This window comes from Salmo salar, chromosome ssa17, assembly GCF_905237065.1.
Source record: "Salmo salar chromosome ssa17, Ssal_v3.1, whole genome shotgun sequence".
NCBI lineage: Eukaryota > Metazoa > Chordata > Actinopteri > Salmoniformes > Salmonidae > Salmo > Salmo salar.
In genome coordinates, this window is record NC_059458.1 from 55,824,703 (window position 1) to 55,843,728 (window position 19,026).

General features: G+C 43.9%; 1 protein-coding gene across 1 annotated transcript in view; it reads right to left on the reverse strand.

Annotated features, from left to right (window-relative positions):
- LOC106576123 (pleckstrin homology domain-containing family A member 5-like) overlaps positions 1 to 19,026 on the reverse strand; it is a 181,238-nt gene that overhangs the window by 18,803 nt on the left and 143,409 nt on the right. The window contains 4 exon segments of the mRNA XM_045699744.1: positions 10,487 to 11,584; positions 12,867 to 12,982; positions 15,914 to 16,014; positions 17,711 to 17,783. Of these exon segments, the coding sequence (XP_045555700.1) occupies positions 10,487 to 11,584; positions 12,867 to 12,982; positions 15,914 to 16,014; positions 17,711 to 17,783 (1,388 nt within the window).

Below are 19,026 nucleotides of genomic sequence, written 5' to 3' on the forward strand. Positions count from 1 at the left end.
TGACTTAGTGCATTTTTTTTGTACTAGTATAGGCAAGTAGGAGAGTTGTTCAGATTTCCTATTTTCAATACAGAACACACATTTACATTTTTTAAAATTTATTTAGTATAAATATGGGTTACAGGAAAGCTTATCAGGCGTCTGTAAATAGAGGAAGTTCTTGGAAATTATCTTAGCAATGAAGATCTCAGCAATAATGCTACAGGCACATACACACGAACACACACCACATGTGGAAAGGGAGGAGACAGAGCAATGTGTCCTCCCGCGACTAAGTCTTCTTGACCATTTTGGAGTGCCGCCATTTCCTAATGTTCTTGAACTTGGGATTTCACTTGAAGTATGTCACCATAATCTGCTACTGTCGTCTTCTCTATGGGCTTATTTATAACAGAAGCGATCAATGGCAAAGATCAGAGGTTCACCCTCTATACATTTCTATGGACAGCCGCTGTCATGACATTTCTCCAAACAGCCTTTTTCTGCTCACTGGAGAATTAAATGAGGAAACAAGTCGAGATCGGATCATGGAAACACAACACTGAAAGTAATGCACTCGTTGTTTGACAAAATAAATGTAATATAGTACCCAATTTGAAAAAGTAATGGGTTACTCTACTCTGTTACTCATAAAAGTAATCGGATTACGTAACGAGTTACCTCCAGGACAAGATTCATCCCAATAAATGCCAACCTGCTGCCTTTATAACTACATTATTACACTGGGAGGACGCATGTTTGGCTCGCCGACAGACTCCACTCTGGGTCGATATCATACTGTACTCACTGACAGGTATCTGGTCGACTCTATAGGAATGTACAGTACGACGGAAGCAAATTGCGTGGCGGAAAAAGTAGCAGAAGTCCTGAGATTCGTCTGCCGCGCCCTCCGCTCTGTAAATCTACCCACCCACCTAGGCAGCGCCGACATTAACAGCTTTCCAGTCTGATCCCCCTGGCTTTCCCTGTGACAATGTCATGTGTGTGCAGCCCCCTAATCTCTATGGAGTCCATAGTCACCTTGATAAAGAACGGGACCCCCTGGTCCGTCTGCAACTTTCACCCTGGACGACCACTAGGAAGACCTGGGGAGGGCTTAACTTGTGGCTAGAGAGATGCTTCTGTGACCAACTGGGTATGAACCCGGGTCTACTACTTATGTTTGCCCACAGAGCTCAAGCCTCAAGGAGCTAACATAAATTCTTCAGGTCTTAGGCAGGTTACTCCCAGTATAAGCTTCTCTGTGGCTTATACTGATAAGGCTGTACTCTCCATCAGACGCCATAATAATGGAGGCTAGACAGCCATAACAGGCCTACTCTGTGGCCTACCATAGTCGGTGCATTGCTGGTCTAGGCAAGCTGCTGAAAACTGGTCTGATGAGAGGACAGTTCTCTGTGGTCTTTGAAAATATAAATAACTCCTTCTGCTAAGGCAGGGCAATTGTTTTTTGAAGGCACAACGCAGTCAAAAGTGAGATTTTCCTGTGCTTTATAAATATTTACACACAATGAGGTTGGAATTATACTGTGAATATGTGAAAATGATAATGCCCTTTTAGTGTAAGAGCTGTTTGAAAAGATCGGCTGAGATTTCAGCCTGTTTTGTTGGGATGGAATTTTGCCTGCCTGGCGACGTCACCAAATCTTGCTTGAGAAATTGCTATTTGCTAAAACCCAATTTTTATTTCATTTTTACCATTTTAATTGAAAACAATCACTGTAAGGTACTTAAATGTTAACAATATACAATAAAACTAGGTTCCCTCCAACTCACAAATATAGCGCAGAAATAACTTAATTGTCCAGAAAGGGAGACACCTCCCTACACCCATGAGTTAAGAATTGTTGTAGTAAACCATATACAGGCAAAACATTTGTTAAACAACTAGCAACTAAATGTATGTACAAACCTCTGATCTATGTTAAAATTAAAATAAATGGTTCATGGTTATTCATGCATTGTCATTCAAAGCAGCATACAGCAGATGGTCACATTGGTTTTACCCTGATATACGACAAAAATAGTATACAACCAGTGATGGAGCCTTTTTCAGGTCCTCTAAGCAACAAAGACGCAAACAAACATATGTGTTAGTGATAAGGTGTTGAATTTCTTTTTATAGGAACTGATTGGAGACAAAAAAATAAACAGGCTTATTTAATTTAAGGAATCAGAATTGTCTAAACAAACCTCAAATACCGGTAGACGTTTTGTACCGAGGATTATTAAATTATTTTTTTAAACTTTTTCTCCCCAATTGGTAGCTACAGTCTTGTCCGTAGGGAAGTTGCAGCTTTGGGACTCGGTAGAGGCGAAGGTCGAGAGCCATGCGTCCTCCGAAACACGACCCTGCCAAGCCACACTGCTTTTTGACGCGGAGGAAGGAAACACTGTCTAGCTGGCGACCGAGCTTGCAGGTGCTTGCCCGCCCCAAGGAGTCAGCCTGCAGGCGCTCGGCCCACCATGAGGAGTTGCTAGAGCTCGATGGACGACGCTGGGCCAATTGTGTGCCGCCTCATGGGTCTCCCGGTCACGGCCGGCTGTGACACAGCCTGGGATCGAACCCGGGTCTGTAATGACGCCTCAAGCACTGCAATGCAGCGCCTTAGACTGCTGCGCCACTCGGGAGGCTCTTAGTACCGAGGACTTTTAACTGCAAATGCAATACCTCAACAAATCTGCTAACATTATTTGTCTCAGCATTAATACAAGGTCCTACATAAACATCTGATCTCAGGCTTCAGTTGGAGGTTTCAGTTTAGCCAACAGTCTGTCCCAGAATGCCTGGTGCTGATGGGGGTCCTGGGGCCAGTCCAGATAGGTCCTAGTCTTGACCAGGCGAGCCAGTCTGTGGTGGGGAGACAGCCGGCAAAGGGGGATCTTCTCCAGGAAGACCAGGAGGAGGATGTCCCTTTGCTCCACCTGCAGCCTGGAGGAGGCCAGCTTCATCTCCAGGGAACACCAGTTACTGTGCAGGTAGTGGCGACTGACCAGGCAGAGTGTGCAGCGGCTCCGGTAGAGGCTGTCTGTGATGTTCTCCACAATGTCCTTCCCCAGCTGGAAGTCCCTGCAGGCTGTGCAGACAGAGGCGTAGGAAAGGGGGACCCCTCTTCTCCAGGTTGGGTAGTAGCTCCTCCACCACCCATCGCTCGTCCTTCCGGCTGTAGGAGACAAACGCATCGTAGTGGTAGCGCCCCTGGTGTTTGATCGCGTTGCCTCCGACAGCCAGCCAAGGATGATGTCGTAGAGATGGAGGAGGTAAGGACCAGCCAGATTATGGACCAGCACCACAAGCATGAAGAACAGGACTCCCAGGCCAGTCACAGCAAAGAGCACAAAGCCCACCTCTGTTGTGCAGTTGGCTTCTGTGTACTTGACAAAGTTAGGTGTGTCTAGTCCATTGTCTGACAAGCATATCAAGTCCTCTAAATTATACATAACTTCATGATTAAGCATGATCACTTCAACCAGCCTGTACCCCTTTGCCCATGCAATGAGCCAAGCATTGTCACAACTGCAAAAAATCTGTAATGTATCAAGTATCAAATACTTTAGGCTAGAGAGAGGTTCAGTAAAGCTGTAGATTACATGATAAATGTTCTCGATACGCAAATATAATGTTTTCAAGGATTTAAAGTCTTTAGTTAAACCCCCCTCCAAAGAGTCAATCCTGCAGTTTGAAAGTTTCAGAACCTCCAGTTTGGTCCGGTTGTGAAAAATGATGTCGGCAGAACGCTGTATTAAAAGATCCACCTGTATTAGAGTCAGTTTCCTCAGGTGAATCAGCTGATTCATTGATGTTAAATCCACTTTTAGCTGAAAGCTTTGATCTGTACACAAATGTCTCCACAGACCTGAAGTACTTTCCCATGAATTCAGATCCACAAAGGAATTCTTCAGCATCAGCATTAAGATGGGTTACAGACTGAAAGAAGGGTCTGTCACAGTCTTCAAAATGACACTGTCTGGCCTTTGAGTTGGAGACTCAGGTTCTGTTTAGATGTGACGTTACTGCCAATGATCAACTGCATTGGCCTCATACCTGAACTAATGTACAGATGAGTCAGGTGACTCAGAATGTCACCGAATACAAGTGTCAGATTCAGCTTGATCACAGGTTCTCTTGGTGGATAGTTCAACTACCCCAGAAACACTCGTCTCAGACATGTAAGTTGTGCGAAAGACATTGCTTCAATATTGTAGATCTGTGGATTTTCCCTGAGGTCTAACAATGTCAGACTATGTAAATCAATAAACGTGTTTGCATATAACTGGGTTATATTATTTTGTGTAATGTTTAAGGACTCCAGATTTGCCAATCCGAAGAAAGCAAAGTCTTCAATGTCTGAAATGAAACTACACGATAAATCTAGAGACTGCAGGTTCTCAAGACATTAGTATTAGTATAAAATAATATAATTTCCCAATTTTGTGAGCATACAATATAGCTCAAAATTTTATACAATCATCATTGCTAATCTTAATCCTTTTAACTCTCTTCTTGAAAAACATATTGTTGATAAAGTAAGCATTCCTATAACTTAAATAACAACTGCCAATATTTTTTTTTTACAACTTCATATTTATTCTGGAAATTACAGACCTCTACCAGACTGTTGAGGAGTCAAGAGGGTTATTACTAGCAAAGCCATATTAGAATGGTAATTTGCATAGCATTTTTTATAATCTAAACAATATTTCTAAATTTACTTCAGGTTTGCTTCGATGGCTTTTATATGTAGGTTAACCATTGTTAAATGAGGACTGATGTTATGGTAATTTCGTCAGTCCAAACATGAAAAATCAATTACATTGAAATTCATGCGTTTTCAGGTGGTTTATAGGGTGCAATGTCCCTCAAAATGGTTCTTAAATTTCAAATGATCCAGGTTCTTCCACCATATTTTCCACATATTCAGACTACATTTTGAGAAAATTAAGTGCAGTTTTCAATTACTATTATATTGATTATTTTATAGGCGACCTTAAGTCTGAATAATGATTAATTGACCCCATGGGTCATGAAATGTGGTTTAACACCAATTTATGCTGCCTAATATAATGAGTTGACAACAATTTAATCACATTTTTCACCAAGTATTTTGAAGAAAAAAAAAAGATTAATCCACCATACATTTTACCCACATATAAACTAGTTGGTTGAGAACATTTAAGAATTCTTGCTTTATAGCCTTTTACATTTTAACTATTTATTTTCATATTCCTACTCTTCAATGTCTAACAGGAATGGTGCAACTGAATTCCTGCCTATTATCCCATATTTTTGGTGACTGATTTTGAGTTCTCTTACAGCCCTCTCAGTGGGCAAAGTGCCAAAACACTAAACTGCAGAAACCCAAAAGGATACAAATGATGTAAATTTTTGCAAGAGGGCTGGGGGAGTTGACCAATCAATAGGGATGTGCAGCTTTCCCTTTCAAGGCAATTCGATACCTCCAGTGCCTTCGGAAAGTATTCAGACCCCTTGACTTTTCCACATATTTGTTATGTTACAGCCTTATTCTAAAATTGACTAAATAATTAAAAATCCTCTACACACAATACCCCATAATGACAAAACGAAAACAGGTTTTTAGAAATGTTTGCAAATGCATTAAAAACACAAAACAGAAATAACTTACTTACATAAGTATTCAAACTTATGTATTGAGTCTATGAGACTCAAATTGAGCTCAGATGCATCCTGTTTCAATTGATCATCCTTGAGATGTTTCTACAACTTGGAGTCCACCTGTGGTAAATTCAATTGATTGGACATGATTTGAAAAGGCACACACCTGTCTATATAACATTCCACAGTTGACAGTGCATGTCAGAGCAAAAACCAAGCCATGAGGTTGAAGGAATTGTCCATAAAGCTCAGAGACAGGATTGTGTCAAGGCACAGGTCAGGGGAAGGGTACAAAACATGTCTGCAGAATTGAAGGTCCCCAAGAACACAATGGCTTCCATCACTTAAAAAGGCAGAAGTATGGAACCAACAAGACTCTTCCTAGAGCTGGTCGCCCAGCCATACTGAGCAATCAGGGTGGAAGGGCCTAGGCCAGGGAGGTGACCAATAACCCAATGGTCACTCTGACAGAGCTCCAGAGTTCCTCTATGGAGATGGGAGAACCTTCCAGAAGGACAACCATCTCTGCAGCACTCCACCAAAATCAGACCTTTATGGTAGAGTGGCCAGATGGAAGCCCCTCAGTAAATGCATGACTGCCCACTTGGAGTTTGCCAAAAGGCACCTAAAGGTCTCTCGGACCATGAGAAACAAGATTGAATTCTTTGGCCTGAATGCCAAGCGTCATGTCTGGAGAAAACTATGGTGAAGCATGGTGGTGGCAGCATCATGCTGTGGGGATGTTTTTCAGCAGCAGCGACTGGGAGACTAGTCAGGATCGAGGCAAAGATTAACAGAGTAAAGTACAGAGAGATCCTTGATGAAAACCTGCTCCAGAGCGCTCAGGACCTCAGACTGGGGCGAAGGTTCACCTTCCAACTGGACAACAACCCTAAGCACATGGCCAAGACCACACAGGAGTGGCTTTGTGACAAGTCTCTGATTGTCCTTGAGTGGCCCAGCCAGAGCCTGGACTTGACCCCGATCTAACATCTCCGGAGAGACCTGAAAATATCTGTACAGCGACACTCCCCATCTAACCTGACAGAGCTTGAGAGGATCTGCAGAGAAGAATGGGAGAAACTACCCAAAAACAGGTGTGCCAAGCTTGTAGCGTCAAACCCAAGAAGACGCAAGGCTGTAATCACTGCCGAAGGTTCTTCAACAAAGTGCTGCGTAAATGGTCTGAATACTTATGCAAAAAAACAGTTTTTGCTTTGTCATTATGGGGTATTGTGTGTAGATTGATGAGGGAAACAAAACAATTTTGTCAATTTTAGAATAAGGCTGTAATGTAACAAAATGTGGAAAAAGTCAAGGGGTCTGAATACTTTCCGAATGCACCTGTAGATACATGGACTCTGATATGACACAGAAATGATGCGTTTAGTTTGAACCTTTCATTTTTGATTAGAGAACGAATCGATGTGATTCGATATGGTTCGCTGCACTAACATTTGTTGCATAAATACATTTATTTTCCATTCTACATTAAAATCTGCTGTTGATGGAGCTCATGAGCTGGGCCTCTCTGAGCTGGATCTGTATGAGCTGACACGTGTGTGTGTGTGTGTGGACGTGTTTAACATATATAGCACAATTTGGGATTTCACTACCATCAGTTCTTAGAGTGATTTTCTCTTCTCCTTTCTTTACGGCCATGAAGTGCGCCTCTCAAAAGTGATTGCTGTCCTCGTTATGAAATGATCAACTTTACCCTGTATATCTAAAAATGACCATATACACTGATTGTTTAAAAAACGATTGCCGATAGAGAACCTGAACAATCAAAATAAAACCTGTTGTAAGCCCCGTTCAGCAGGTATAGCCAGATGAGAGTTGTGTTTCCGGTTTATTTCACACAATTTTCAACAGCGAATAAATAACAATAAACTAGCAAATTACATAGGTTGTCACTCAACTATTAAAGCCTAAGATCACACGAGCCATTTTAGCATTTGCAAGCTGAAGGTGGAGCACAGATGTGCAAGATCAGGAACAGGCTGCCTACCTTCGCGTTGGTCAGCGTGCGAAGCTGCGCACAGTGCGCAGTTTGACTAGGCTACTGATTTTGCCTGGGGGTTGTTCGGCTTGCAAATGTAGACATTGTAGATCAATGACCGTCAACACAGTTACATGTGGTTCGACACTGTTGTCACCAAATATTAGGTATTTTCGGAAGGCAGAAATAATGTAATATGAGCATAAAAAAAATGCTGAACCGACGATTCTTAACATTTTAGTAGATTTTTGGACCGGCATGCAAAACACGCTCTACCTGCCGGTTGAGAATATTAATTACCTGTATTTACATTTTTGCCATTTATCAGACACTCTTATCCAAAGTGACTTCCAGGACCAATTAGGGTTAAGTGCTCTGCTCAAGGGCACATCGACTGATCTTTCAACTCGTCGGCTCAGGGAATCGAACCAGCGACCTTTCGGTTACTGGCTCAATGCTCTTAACCACTAGGCTACCTGCTGCCACTAATTACCTGTGTGTTTATCTAATTAAGGCATTATGCTAATAAGTCCCAGCTTTAGCTTTACCTTTCCTTTATATACCTGGGAGACACAATTAACGGCTGGGTTATTAACATATCACAGACACACTCAGGTCTTTATCAGGAGAGGAGAGCCATGGATAGGTCATGACATCATTACAGTAAGAGGTGATTGGCTACTAGTGTTAATATGAGTCAGTGATTTGCCAAAGGTACAGTACTTTCTAGCTAATAAGTCACTACATGCCAGTGGAGTGACAATGTGCTTATTAACAAGGCTAAGTACCAGACACAAAGACACCAACGGCCTTTATGAAGTCTCAAAATGGTGTCCAGAAACTAGCCTGTATATGATAAGTAAAAGCATATCCCCTTGAGGATGAGACAGAGCATCTGACAGTATTATAAGCCTACAACAACTGCATGGTAAGAGTCCATTTGGCATTACAACAGTAAGCTAAAAGGGACAGGGGACATTAAGAGAACAGGGGGCTCAATTGAACCAGTCCATTGTTTGTGCTGTTTAGCATCAGTTCCTCTGAGTCCTTCCTCTTTTCAGAGGCTTAATTGCCGTAAACAAATGCAGTTTAATGGATGGTAGAGAGGGAAAATGGAAAGTAGGGCGCTGGCTCTAATCTGTATTCTCGCTGGCTCTGAGACTAGGCTATAGCAGAGGCTGCAGGCTGAATGTCTGGGCTCCTAATATGGGCTTAGTATAGTAAATTCACAGCCAGAGAGTTGGGACAGAGAGAGCTCAGTGGTAAAGAAGACATAACCTCAAACACAGCCAATAGCCAATGTCATACAAGCACAGGGGCATAAAGTATGCATCTATAACCTATGTTCTACAAACACAGGCACATACGGTCTTCCATAGAGCCCAGTGAGCTATAGCTATATGGCTCCCGAGTGGCGCAGCGGTCTATGGCACTGCATCTCAGTGTGAGAGGCGTGTCACTACAGTCCCTGGTTTGAATCCAGGCTGTATCACATCCAGCTGTGATTGGGAGTCCTATAGGATGGCGAACAATTGGCCCAGCGTCGTCCGGGTTTGGCTGGGGTAGGCCGTCATTGTAAATAAGAATTTGTTCCTTATCTGACTTGCCTAGTTAAATAAAAAGGATAAATTAAAAAATAGCCAATACCTTTACCGGACAGCTATCTTCAAATACATAATAATAAAGTCCTGTACTAGGTGCAATTGATATGAATTTCATTGATCTATATTTCACAGTACAACAGCTCTAATATCTCACCTTGCTGCCCACAGTTCAAATAGAAGCTTGGGACCTGAGCGTTTGCTTTGCACTGCTATTGTACACACTATCTCCGTCAAAGGGAATTGGAAACGTGAGAACACCAGATTGTTGGAATAACACAGAGAGGGAATCAGTATTTACACGTACCAAATGGCACCCTATTCCCTATGTATAGCACTACTTTTGACCAGATCCCTATTGGCCCTGGTCAAAAGGAGGGCACTACATAGGGAATAGGGTGCCATTTGAGACACAGCCAAAAAACATGTCATCAGGAAGTTTCCCTCCTATTCCCTCGGCTGTTATAGAGGACTGATGATGATGCAATAGGAGCATTCAGCGGTGCTCTACTTGTAACAGGGACACAGGTCCATAACTTATTCATCTAAAGGAATGGGAGGAGACGAAGAGACAGGGAGCAAACATTCCCTCGCTCCTGTTCTCAAACAAGCCCAGCAAAATGAGTGCATGATCCCTGACGACATACAGCGGTGACATGAAAAGCTTTTAGCTCTCGAGGCCAAGGATGCTAGAGTACTGAGCAGAGACAGCGAGAGAGAGAGAGAGAGAGAGAGAGAGAGAGAGAGAGAGAGAGAGAGAATGAAAGAGAGAGAGAGAGGGGTATGGTCAAGATAAAGAGGTCTGGGAGATATAGCCACGAGCAAAGAGGTTGTTTTTTATTTCTCTGTCTCTGTCCGCCCGGTACTCTTAGAGACATCCTAACCTCTAGATGGCTGGCTGACTCACTGACAGAGCGCACTGCAGACACAGAGGTGGATTTTGCTTGTTAGATATTACTGCATTGTCGGAACTAGAAGCACAAGCATTTCGCTACACTCGCATTAACATCTGCTAATCATGTTTATGTGACCAATAAAATTTGATTTGATTTGAGGTGGTTTTTGCTTTGACAATGAGTTTGCACTATCTGAGAGAACAGTAACAGATTTCAGAGAGGCATGGGTATGCACAGACCAATAAAGAAACAGACAGACATACAGAAACACAACCAACCCCAACACACAACACCCCAAAACACACGGGTGTGCACGCAGACAGACAGACAGAAAGACACACCAACCCCATACCTCCTGGTATCGTCATCCTCTTGTGTCCTCTGGGTCCTAACCCAGTTCTCCAGCTGCCTCATGGAGTTGGTTCTGGTCAGACTCTTCTCTGGCTCCTGGGCTTGCTGGTTATGGGTCTGGTTCTGAGGCGGGTCCTGGGCCTTTCCTGCTCCTCTGCCCAGGGTGCCTACCACCTCCCCTGGGCTGTGGTCCCCAGCCCGCTCCCCAGAGCCGTTGACCTGATGTGGGGCCATGTGCTGGGAGACCTGTACCTGGCGGGAGGCTGTAACTGCTGCTGCGATGGCTGCTGCCTGGGCTGGTTGGAGCTTGATGCTGTTGATTTTAGTCAGAGGCCTCTCAGCACTGCCATCCCTCTGGAATCCATACTTGTTCCCTTCACGGAGGGTTCCATACTTATCCACTTCCCTAAGGGTACCATACTTATCGAGCGTCCCATGCTTCTCTCCATCCCTCACGGTACCACACTTACTCCCTTCCCGTAGAGTTTTATACTTCTGTCTTTCATCAAGGGTCCCATAACGATCTGACCGATCTTTCTCAGTCATAGACGTTTGTCTTTCTACCCCTTTCTGGAGGTTGTATTTCTGTCCATCTTTCTGGAGGGTGTATCTCTCTCCTTCTTTTTGCAGTGCATATCTCTCTCCATCTTTCTGTAACATGTACTTCTCCCCGTCTTTCTGAGGTGCGTATTTCTCCATCTGAACATCTTTAGGCACAGAATATCGTTCGCCTCCATCTTTCTGCAAGGAATACCGCTCCCCGTCTTTTTGCAGGGCGTACCTCTCTCCGTCTTTCTGCAAAAGGTACCTCTCTCCGTCTCTCTGCAGCGTGTAGCTCACCCCGTCTTTCTGAAGGGAGTATCTCTCTCCGTCTTTCTGCAGGGTGTAGCGTTCCCGCTCTCTCTGGAGGGTGTGTTTCTCGGGGTCTTTGTGTTTCCTGTCCCCATCTGTGCGGTCCATGCTGCGGGTGATGGAGGGCTGGCGCGGCTCAAGGTTCCTCTCGTTGTTCTGGATCTCTGGTCGGGTCAGAACCCGGTTGTGGTTCAGGATGTTGTTCACCTCCTGGGGACAGCAGCGGTCCACCTTCAACTTATCCAGTCTGGGAGAGAGAGAGCAGGGAGGGAGCGTGATGGACGTGAGAAAAGGAGGGAGAGAACAGGGATTGACAGGGATTGGAAACAGTAAGAGAAAGAAAAAAAGACAGATGAATGATAAAAAGATGAAGATAAATATACATCAACAAGCCATTACCAGGCAGGTTCACAGAAAAACATATTTTCGCATTCCAACAATGGACTCCTGCTGTGTGGGTGTCAGGCGTTGGGCTCTACTGCTACGTCTACCCTCCTCCAACCTGCCTGACTATATGCCTGCCTGCCTCGGGGGACCAGAGAGGAGCAGAGAAAGTGAGTGGTTTTTAAAACATCACTGTCTGTCCTCAGCACTCTGAGGGCACAGTGAGACATGGCTACTTTGACTGAGCAGCCATTCACTGCTGCAACCTTTCAGTCTGTTACAGAAAGGCCATTAACAGGTCTGGTACTCCAGAGGGAAATAGCTCAATTCTAGGCTGGCCACAGTCCTTTAACGCCTACTGCGCTCAGGGACAAGTCACAGTGACGGCCACTGGTGACTGCTAATCTAATGCCCCAGTACTTTATGCATTTCTACCTGGGGTTTTCCTAGTATTTCTCAGTGAGGTAAAGGTACAGTAATGGCAGTATGTCCAATTTCTATTGCCAGACTTTAAGATGAGAGCAGTGCTGAAGTACTTGCAGTGTGCAGACATACAAACAAACCTCCAGACGCGGCCTGCATCACGCCGCAATGATGAAGCTAGGACTGCTGGTGTGCTGTGCTTCCAGGACAGTGAAGAGAAGGTGTCACTGTCTATCGGAGTCTCTCCAGAGTATAAAGCTCTGTATGCCCATGTCGATAAGCCTTCACGAACAGCTCACGGCTAAAACACTGCAATTACCAACAGCACTAAAAGTATTTTGTTGTATGGAGTGTGAAGTGCAGAAGCAAGAAGAACTAACGCTTCAATTTTGTTGCCTCTGATGTGCCACACCAACAGAAGAAAGAAAGTTTGACTGGAGGCAGTGAGGATGGATACCATTGCTGTGCTGTATAGCCCCAAAGGTATAGCTTCTTCTTCTCAGCAATGCATCTTCAACACACCATCTGGTAATTGTCTTTAAATTTATGCGATTTCTCGCTTCTGCAAGAAATACTGCAGTCTTTCACGGCTGTCCATTTACTTACAAAACAAATGCAATCGCTGTTGGTAGGTTTCATTGCCATAGGTCAGGCAATCAAGGCTGGCTGGCTGCTATAGGAGGGATTTGGGTTTGTGGGCAGTTCTATCTGGGTTTACCCACCTTCTGATTGGCTCTGTGTGGACCAGGGCTGCGTCCGTCATCACTTTCATCCAGGACTCCATGTCTTTGGCCGTGTCTGTGCAGAAGTAGTATGTCCTCATGTTGGAGTGGGTCGCCTAGCAGGGAGAGAGAGAGGGAGAGTTGGTAAGACAGAGGAGTGTGAGGAAGGTAAGTGGGTAACCTTGGCAAGACCACAGGGAGTGTTTACATCACCTTCTTTGGAAGAGGTGTGCATGTGTTTGTCAGTCTGTCTGTGCACACACGCCTGTGTGTTTGAGCGTGAATGTGTGTGTGCATCCCTACCACTCCAAGGCTGTGTAGCTAACTTTAATTACCTGCTAAGGCTTAGGACCATAAATATGAGCGACAGGAAGACACTCCAAGCTGAGTGTTACTCTCGTTTCCTGCTGCAGAGGCAGAGACTGACACTAAGTCAGCGTCCCAATTGGCACCCTATTCCCTATACAGTGGCTTGCGAAAGTATTCACCGCCCTTGGCATTTTTCCTATTTTGTTGCCTTACAACCTGGAATTAAAATTGATTTTTTTTGGGGGGGGGGGTTTGTATCATTTGATTTATACAACATGTCTACCACTTTGAAGATCAAAATATGTTTTATTGTGAAACAAACAAGAAATAAGAAAAAAAAAAAAAAACTTGAGCATGCATAACTATTCACACCCCCAAAGTCAATACTTTGTAGAGCCACCTTTTGCAGCAATTACAGCTGCAAGTCTCTTGGGATATGTCTCTATAAGCTTGGCACATCTAGCCACAGATTTTTGCCAATTCTTCAAGGCAAAACTGCTCCAGCTCCTTCAAGTTGGATGGGTTCCGCTGGTGTACAGCAATCTTTAAGTCATACCACAGATTCTCAATTGGATTGAAGTCTGGGCTTTGACTAGGCCATTCCAAGACATTTAAATGTTTCCCCTTAAACCACTTGAGTGTTGCTTTAGCAGTATGCTTAGGGTCAATGTCTTGCTGGAAGGTGAAGCTCCATCCCAGTCTCAAATCTCTGGAAGACTGAAACAGGTTTCCTCAAAAGAATTTCCCTGTTTTTAGCGTCATCCATCCTTCCTTCAATTCTGACCAGTTTCCCAGTCCCTGCAGATGAAAAACATCCCCACAGCATGAACCTGCCACCCCCATGCTTGGTGTTCTCGGGGTGATGAGAGGTGTTGGGTTTGCGCCAGACATAGTGTTTTCCTTGATGGCCAAAAAGCTCAATTTTAATCTCATCTGACCAGAGTCCCTTCTTCCATATGTTTGGGGAGTCTCCCACATGCCTTTTGGCGAACACCAAACGTGTTTGCTTATTTTTTTCTTTAAGCAATGTCTGTTTTCTGGCCACTCTTCCGTAAAGCTCAGCTCTGTGGAGTGTACGGCTTAAAGTGGTCCTATGGACAGATACTCCAATCTCCGCTGTGGAGCTTTGCAGCTCCTTCAGGGTTATCTTTGGTCTCTTTGTTGCCTCTCTGATTAAGACCCTCCTTGTCTGGTCCGTGAGTTTTGGTGGGCGGCCCTCTCTTGGCAGTTTTGTTGTGGTGCCATATTCTTTCCATTTTTTAATAATGGATTTAACGGTGCTCCGTGGGATGTTCAAAGTTTCAGATATTTTTTTTATAACCCAACCCTTATCTGTACTTTTCCACAACTTTGTCGCTGACCTGTTTGGAGAGCACTTTGGTCATCGTGGTGCTGTTTGCTTAGTGGTGTTACAGAATCTGGGGCCTTTCAGAACAGGTGTATATATACACTGAGATCATGTGACAGATCATGTGACACTTAAATAATGTCCAGCTGTGTGCAATCTAACTAATTATGTGACTTCTGAAGGTAATTGGTCGCACCAGATCTTATTTAGGGGCTTCATAGAAAAGGGTGTGAATACATATGCACGCACCACTTTTCCGTATTACATTTTTTTCAATTTATTGAAAGAAGTTATTTTTTGTTAATTTTACTTCACTAATTTTGACTATTTTGTGTATGTCCATTACATGAAATCCAAATAAAAACCCATTGAAATTACAGGTTGTAATGCAACAAAATAGGAAAAATGGCAAGGGGGGTGAATACTTTTGCAAGGCACTGTATAGTACACTACTTTAGATCAGGGCTAGTGTACTATATAGGGAATAGGGTGCCATTTGGGATGTGCCCTAACACACAGCAGAGGAGAGGACAGACAGTAGGGGATGTGGGGGGGTAGAGAACGGATGGGTTTGTTACTGAGTTATAGACGGTGTCAATGTGTAGGAGTGAATCGGTGTTGACTGTGATGATTGTGTGAAACGGTATGTGAGGATAACATGCTCAGAAGGTGGATATAGTATTGTATCAGTATATACTTTCCTTCATATTCTCTCTGCCCATCTTGCTCCAATCACTCTCTTGCCTATTGAGACTAGAAAATCTATTGACTTTATCATGGATCTACGCACAAAGAGCTCTCCATATAAAAAACGCATTTCCAGAGATTCTCTGAAAGGAAAGACCAAAAGCGCAGAAAAGTGTGTGTGTTACAGTGTGTTTACACTAGAAAGCAGCATCGCGTGGTGAAACATAGAAGCCATTCACTTTCAATGGAAGGAAAGAGAGAGAAGAAGAGTGGGCGAGGGCCCGTTGAGCGATGCGAGCATGGGCGAGGGAGCTGAACAGGATGAGACTAAAGCTGAACTATTCGAATCCTACACGATATCGCGACGCGAGTGACCAATGGCTTCCAATAGCTTCCAATAGCTTCCTACCCTTAATGGATTGTCTGACAATGGCTGTTGATACATAGCACTACAATAACTCAGTACAAAAGCAATAACTCTGCTGTGGTATACAGCGGGAAGATGTGCTTCCGCGTAAACTACCGCTGTCTATCACAAAAAAAGGTTAGTTTCTTTACAGATATCCATACATTATACAATCCAGACTGACGGACAAGGAGATACGGAGTTATTTTTCGGGCTCCGCATTGCAACCACCTAGGCCGTCCACTCGCGGAAGCGCAGCGTCCTTAATAGGGCTGTGTCTGTGTGTACAGTACTGACCTTGAAGGCGTATTTCCTGCTGATGTGGTCGTCGACAGACAGCATGGAGATGTGGAAGCTGGGCAGCAGGATACTACCCAGAATGCCCTCCTCCTTCTCATCTACAGGACAGAGGATGAGAAGAATCCTCATATATGGTTTATAATGTCGATACAGGCTTTGGAATAGTGCATTATGGTCCATCTGGTGGAAGAAAGTCGGGAGAGATCAGAGGAGGGGAACTATCAGCATTCTAACAGGACAGTGGACACTGGATGTACCAGAAACATAAAAGGTGCCTACGAAGTTCTGACGCATTATCTTCGGTCTGGGCGTGTTAACCGTCTCAGATAGGACCATTTAAGCTGGAGTTTATCAGAGCATGGCAGGGAGGGTTGAGCATGGCGGGATGTTCACTTTCTTTCTTTACTAAGAACCCCCAAATCCCGGGCTTACAGCATGTTACACAGTAGGGTACCCAAACCAGACAGAACAACAAAACCGTTTCTCCTCGGGCAGCTTTGCCAAACAGCTATCATTTCGCAGTCAAATTGAATCCTAACAGCGCAACTTGGTAAACAAATACACTGACTGGGGTGTGAGAGCATACAACAGTGTTACTACCGCATCAAAGACAGACAAGTAAACAATGATGGAATCAATCCCTCTGCTTCTCAGAGTGTTACGTAAAGCTGGGTTGTATAATGCCAACAGTGTGTTGTAACACACCATCTGTAGAGTGCAGCATGACTGCAGCAAAACCAACAGAGCCCAAACTCAGCTTCAGGGTTTACTTTAAACAGGCAAGTACAGCAGAATTCCCTGCAGCACTCCATCCCCGCTTCTGCCCCGCTCGCTCTACTGCTGCTGCATTATTAACTGAGAGGAGAGGGAGAGAGATCGAGAAGATGAAATGAGAACACAGCACCTCATCCTTCTGAAAGCAACACCTCTACTCACATGTATATACTGTATTACCTCAATGACCTACCTCGTACCCCTGCACATTGACTCGGTACCGGTAGTCCTTCTATACAGCCTTGTTATATTTTTACTGTGTTACTATTTCCTTTTTTAGTTAGCAAATATGTGTCTTCTTTTTTTTAACTGCACTGTTGGGAATGGGCTTGTAATTAAGCATTGCACTGTCAAGTCTACAACACCTGTTGTATTCGGCACATGTGAACAATAACATTTGATTTGATTTAAAAATGGGGTTTCACTAGATTCTACAAAGAAGAAGCAAGGTGACCTTGACCTTTAAGCTATGTGGTGATATGAATAGATTTGATTTGATCATTCTGTGGCGACAGAGATCCTGACCAGAGCCGAACCATCAGTCAATCAGACATGGTCATTCATATTCCCCCAACAACCTCTTTCCTTCCTGCCTGCAGATAGACACAATTCCTAGTCAAAACCTTACCTTTGAAAACTCATTGACAGACAGCACTTAAGTTCAAATGAAGTGAGTGAAGAAGATAAGAGCGCGAGAGAGAGCTAGATGTTGTTATCAGAAAGCATAGCACGTCAACACTCTTAAGAACTCTTCTCTCGTCTCTTGGTTTGCCAATAAACAGGAAATTCCCCTCCGGGCATGTCATGAAAGAGCTGGCTGATTGCACTCTGGGACCATTTAATTTGAACAATTTATGGAAATTAAACTCTCTGAAACCTGGGAGAATTGTGATATGTCTACGTCTGCAACAAATACGTTTGCCTTTTACTGCTAGCTATGATGCACCTGGTGGATGTCCTATACTCAAACTTTGACCGTGTGTAGCGTTTTGAGTGTGTGTGTGTGTGTGTGTGTCTCACCTCTGTAGTAAAACAGGCACATGTCAGACAGCACAAACCACCTCTTCTTCCATAGCTTCATCCCTGTGCTGTCCTACAGGGTAACAGAAGATAGGAGAATCCAGTCAGATACTGAGAGAGCAAAACATTTGGTAGAAGCGCTTCCTTGCCCTCTGATAAGCTAGGTGAGCCCTTCGACAATAATTGGCAAATTGCTTCCATCTATTCAAGCATTCGCTATCAGATCTAGTGCATAGAGCGGTGTTCCTCAATCCTGGTCCTGGATACCTATAGGCTACGCTTGTTTTTCATCTAGACCTACCTTGATTTGCTGAATTAGATGCGTAAGTAGAGCTAGGCTAGAACCAAATCCTGCACACCCTGCTGTCCCTCCAGCTCGGAGTGGCCAACTCTGTCACGGAGTTCAGGAAGTAACGTACACACTCCCTCTGATCCCAGACGGTTTCATTAACCACAGCTATCTCCTCCCACTGAAGCAAATTGGCCCGATTTAATTTATATTTTTAATAACTACCAGACAAGTTTCCCATTTCTGTTTTCATAGCTGTGTGTGTGTGCTTCAGTTGGCTTTAGTCTCTAGATAATAAGCTCCAGTCTATTCTCTAACGGCTTCTCTTCTAACGTTGCCTTTCTTTTTTATTCATAACATAAATAATCTAAGACTGTTTTGTTGTTTTTCTTGTTTTCATATTCAACTTCTTTTGATGCATGAGTAGGAGTACAAAGCCTTGCCACCATACATAAACTATGTCCCCTTTAAGAGAAGACTTTGGTTGTCAGGTTTGAGAAGGAGAAAAGGCACGTCTTTCGAGAGAGAATCAATGCAGCTTTGAAAGGGTAATTCAGCATGGTAGAGAGGGAAGCATACAGGAGAAAGGTTATTGACAACAGTCCGACTCTAGTTGGAAACTGAGTGATGCGAATGTTGATAGTTGTCAGGGAGTGAGAGAGTGTGGGTGTGTTTGTGTCTTGTGTGTGCCAGGGGGTCGAGACACATTGACAAATTGACCCACAGCCAGAGCTTGGTGAGGGAGAGGAAATGCTCAAGTTGCATTGTACAGGTTGAAAGATAACGAGCAAAATAGCTCAGCCACCACACGGTTGGTCGAGCAAGTCTGTAAAGTGACCTGATTAATTGAGACAGAGAGAAAGAGAAAAAGTTACATCCAATCAAGGATGGTTGTCACTTTGCTTGAGGGACCAGGCCACCGTATCAGTACTAGCTAAAACAAAAGACTCAGGCTATGTAAATGAGAATGACAAAATGATGCATCAACATTTAGACTGAATACAATTGCCAGATAACAAGAGAGGAG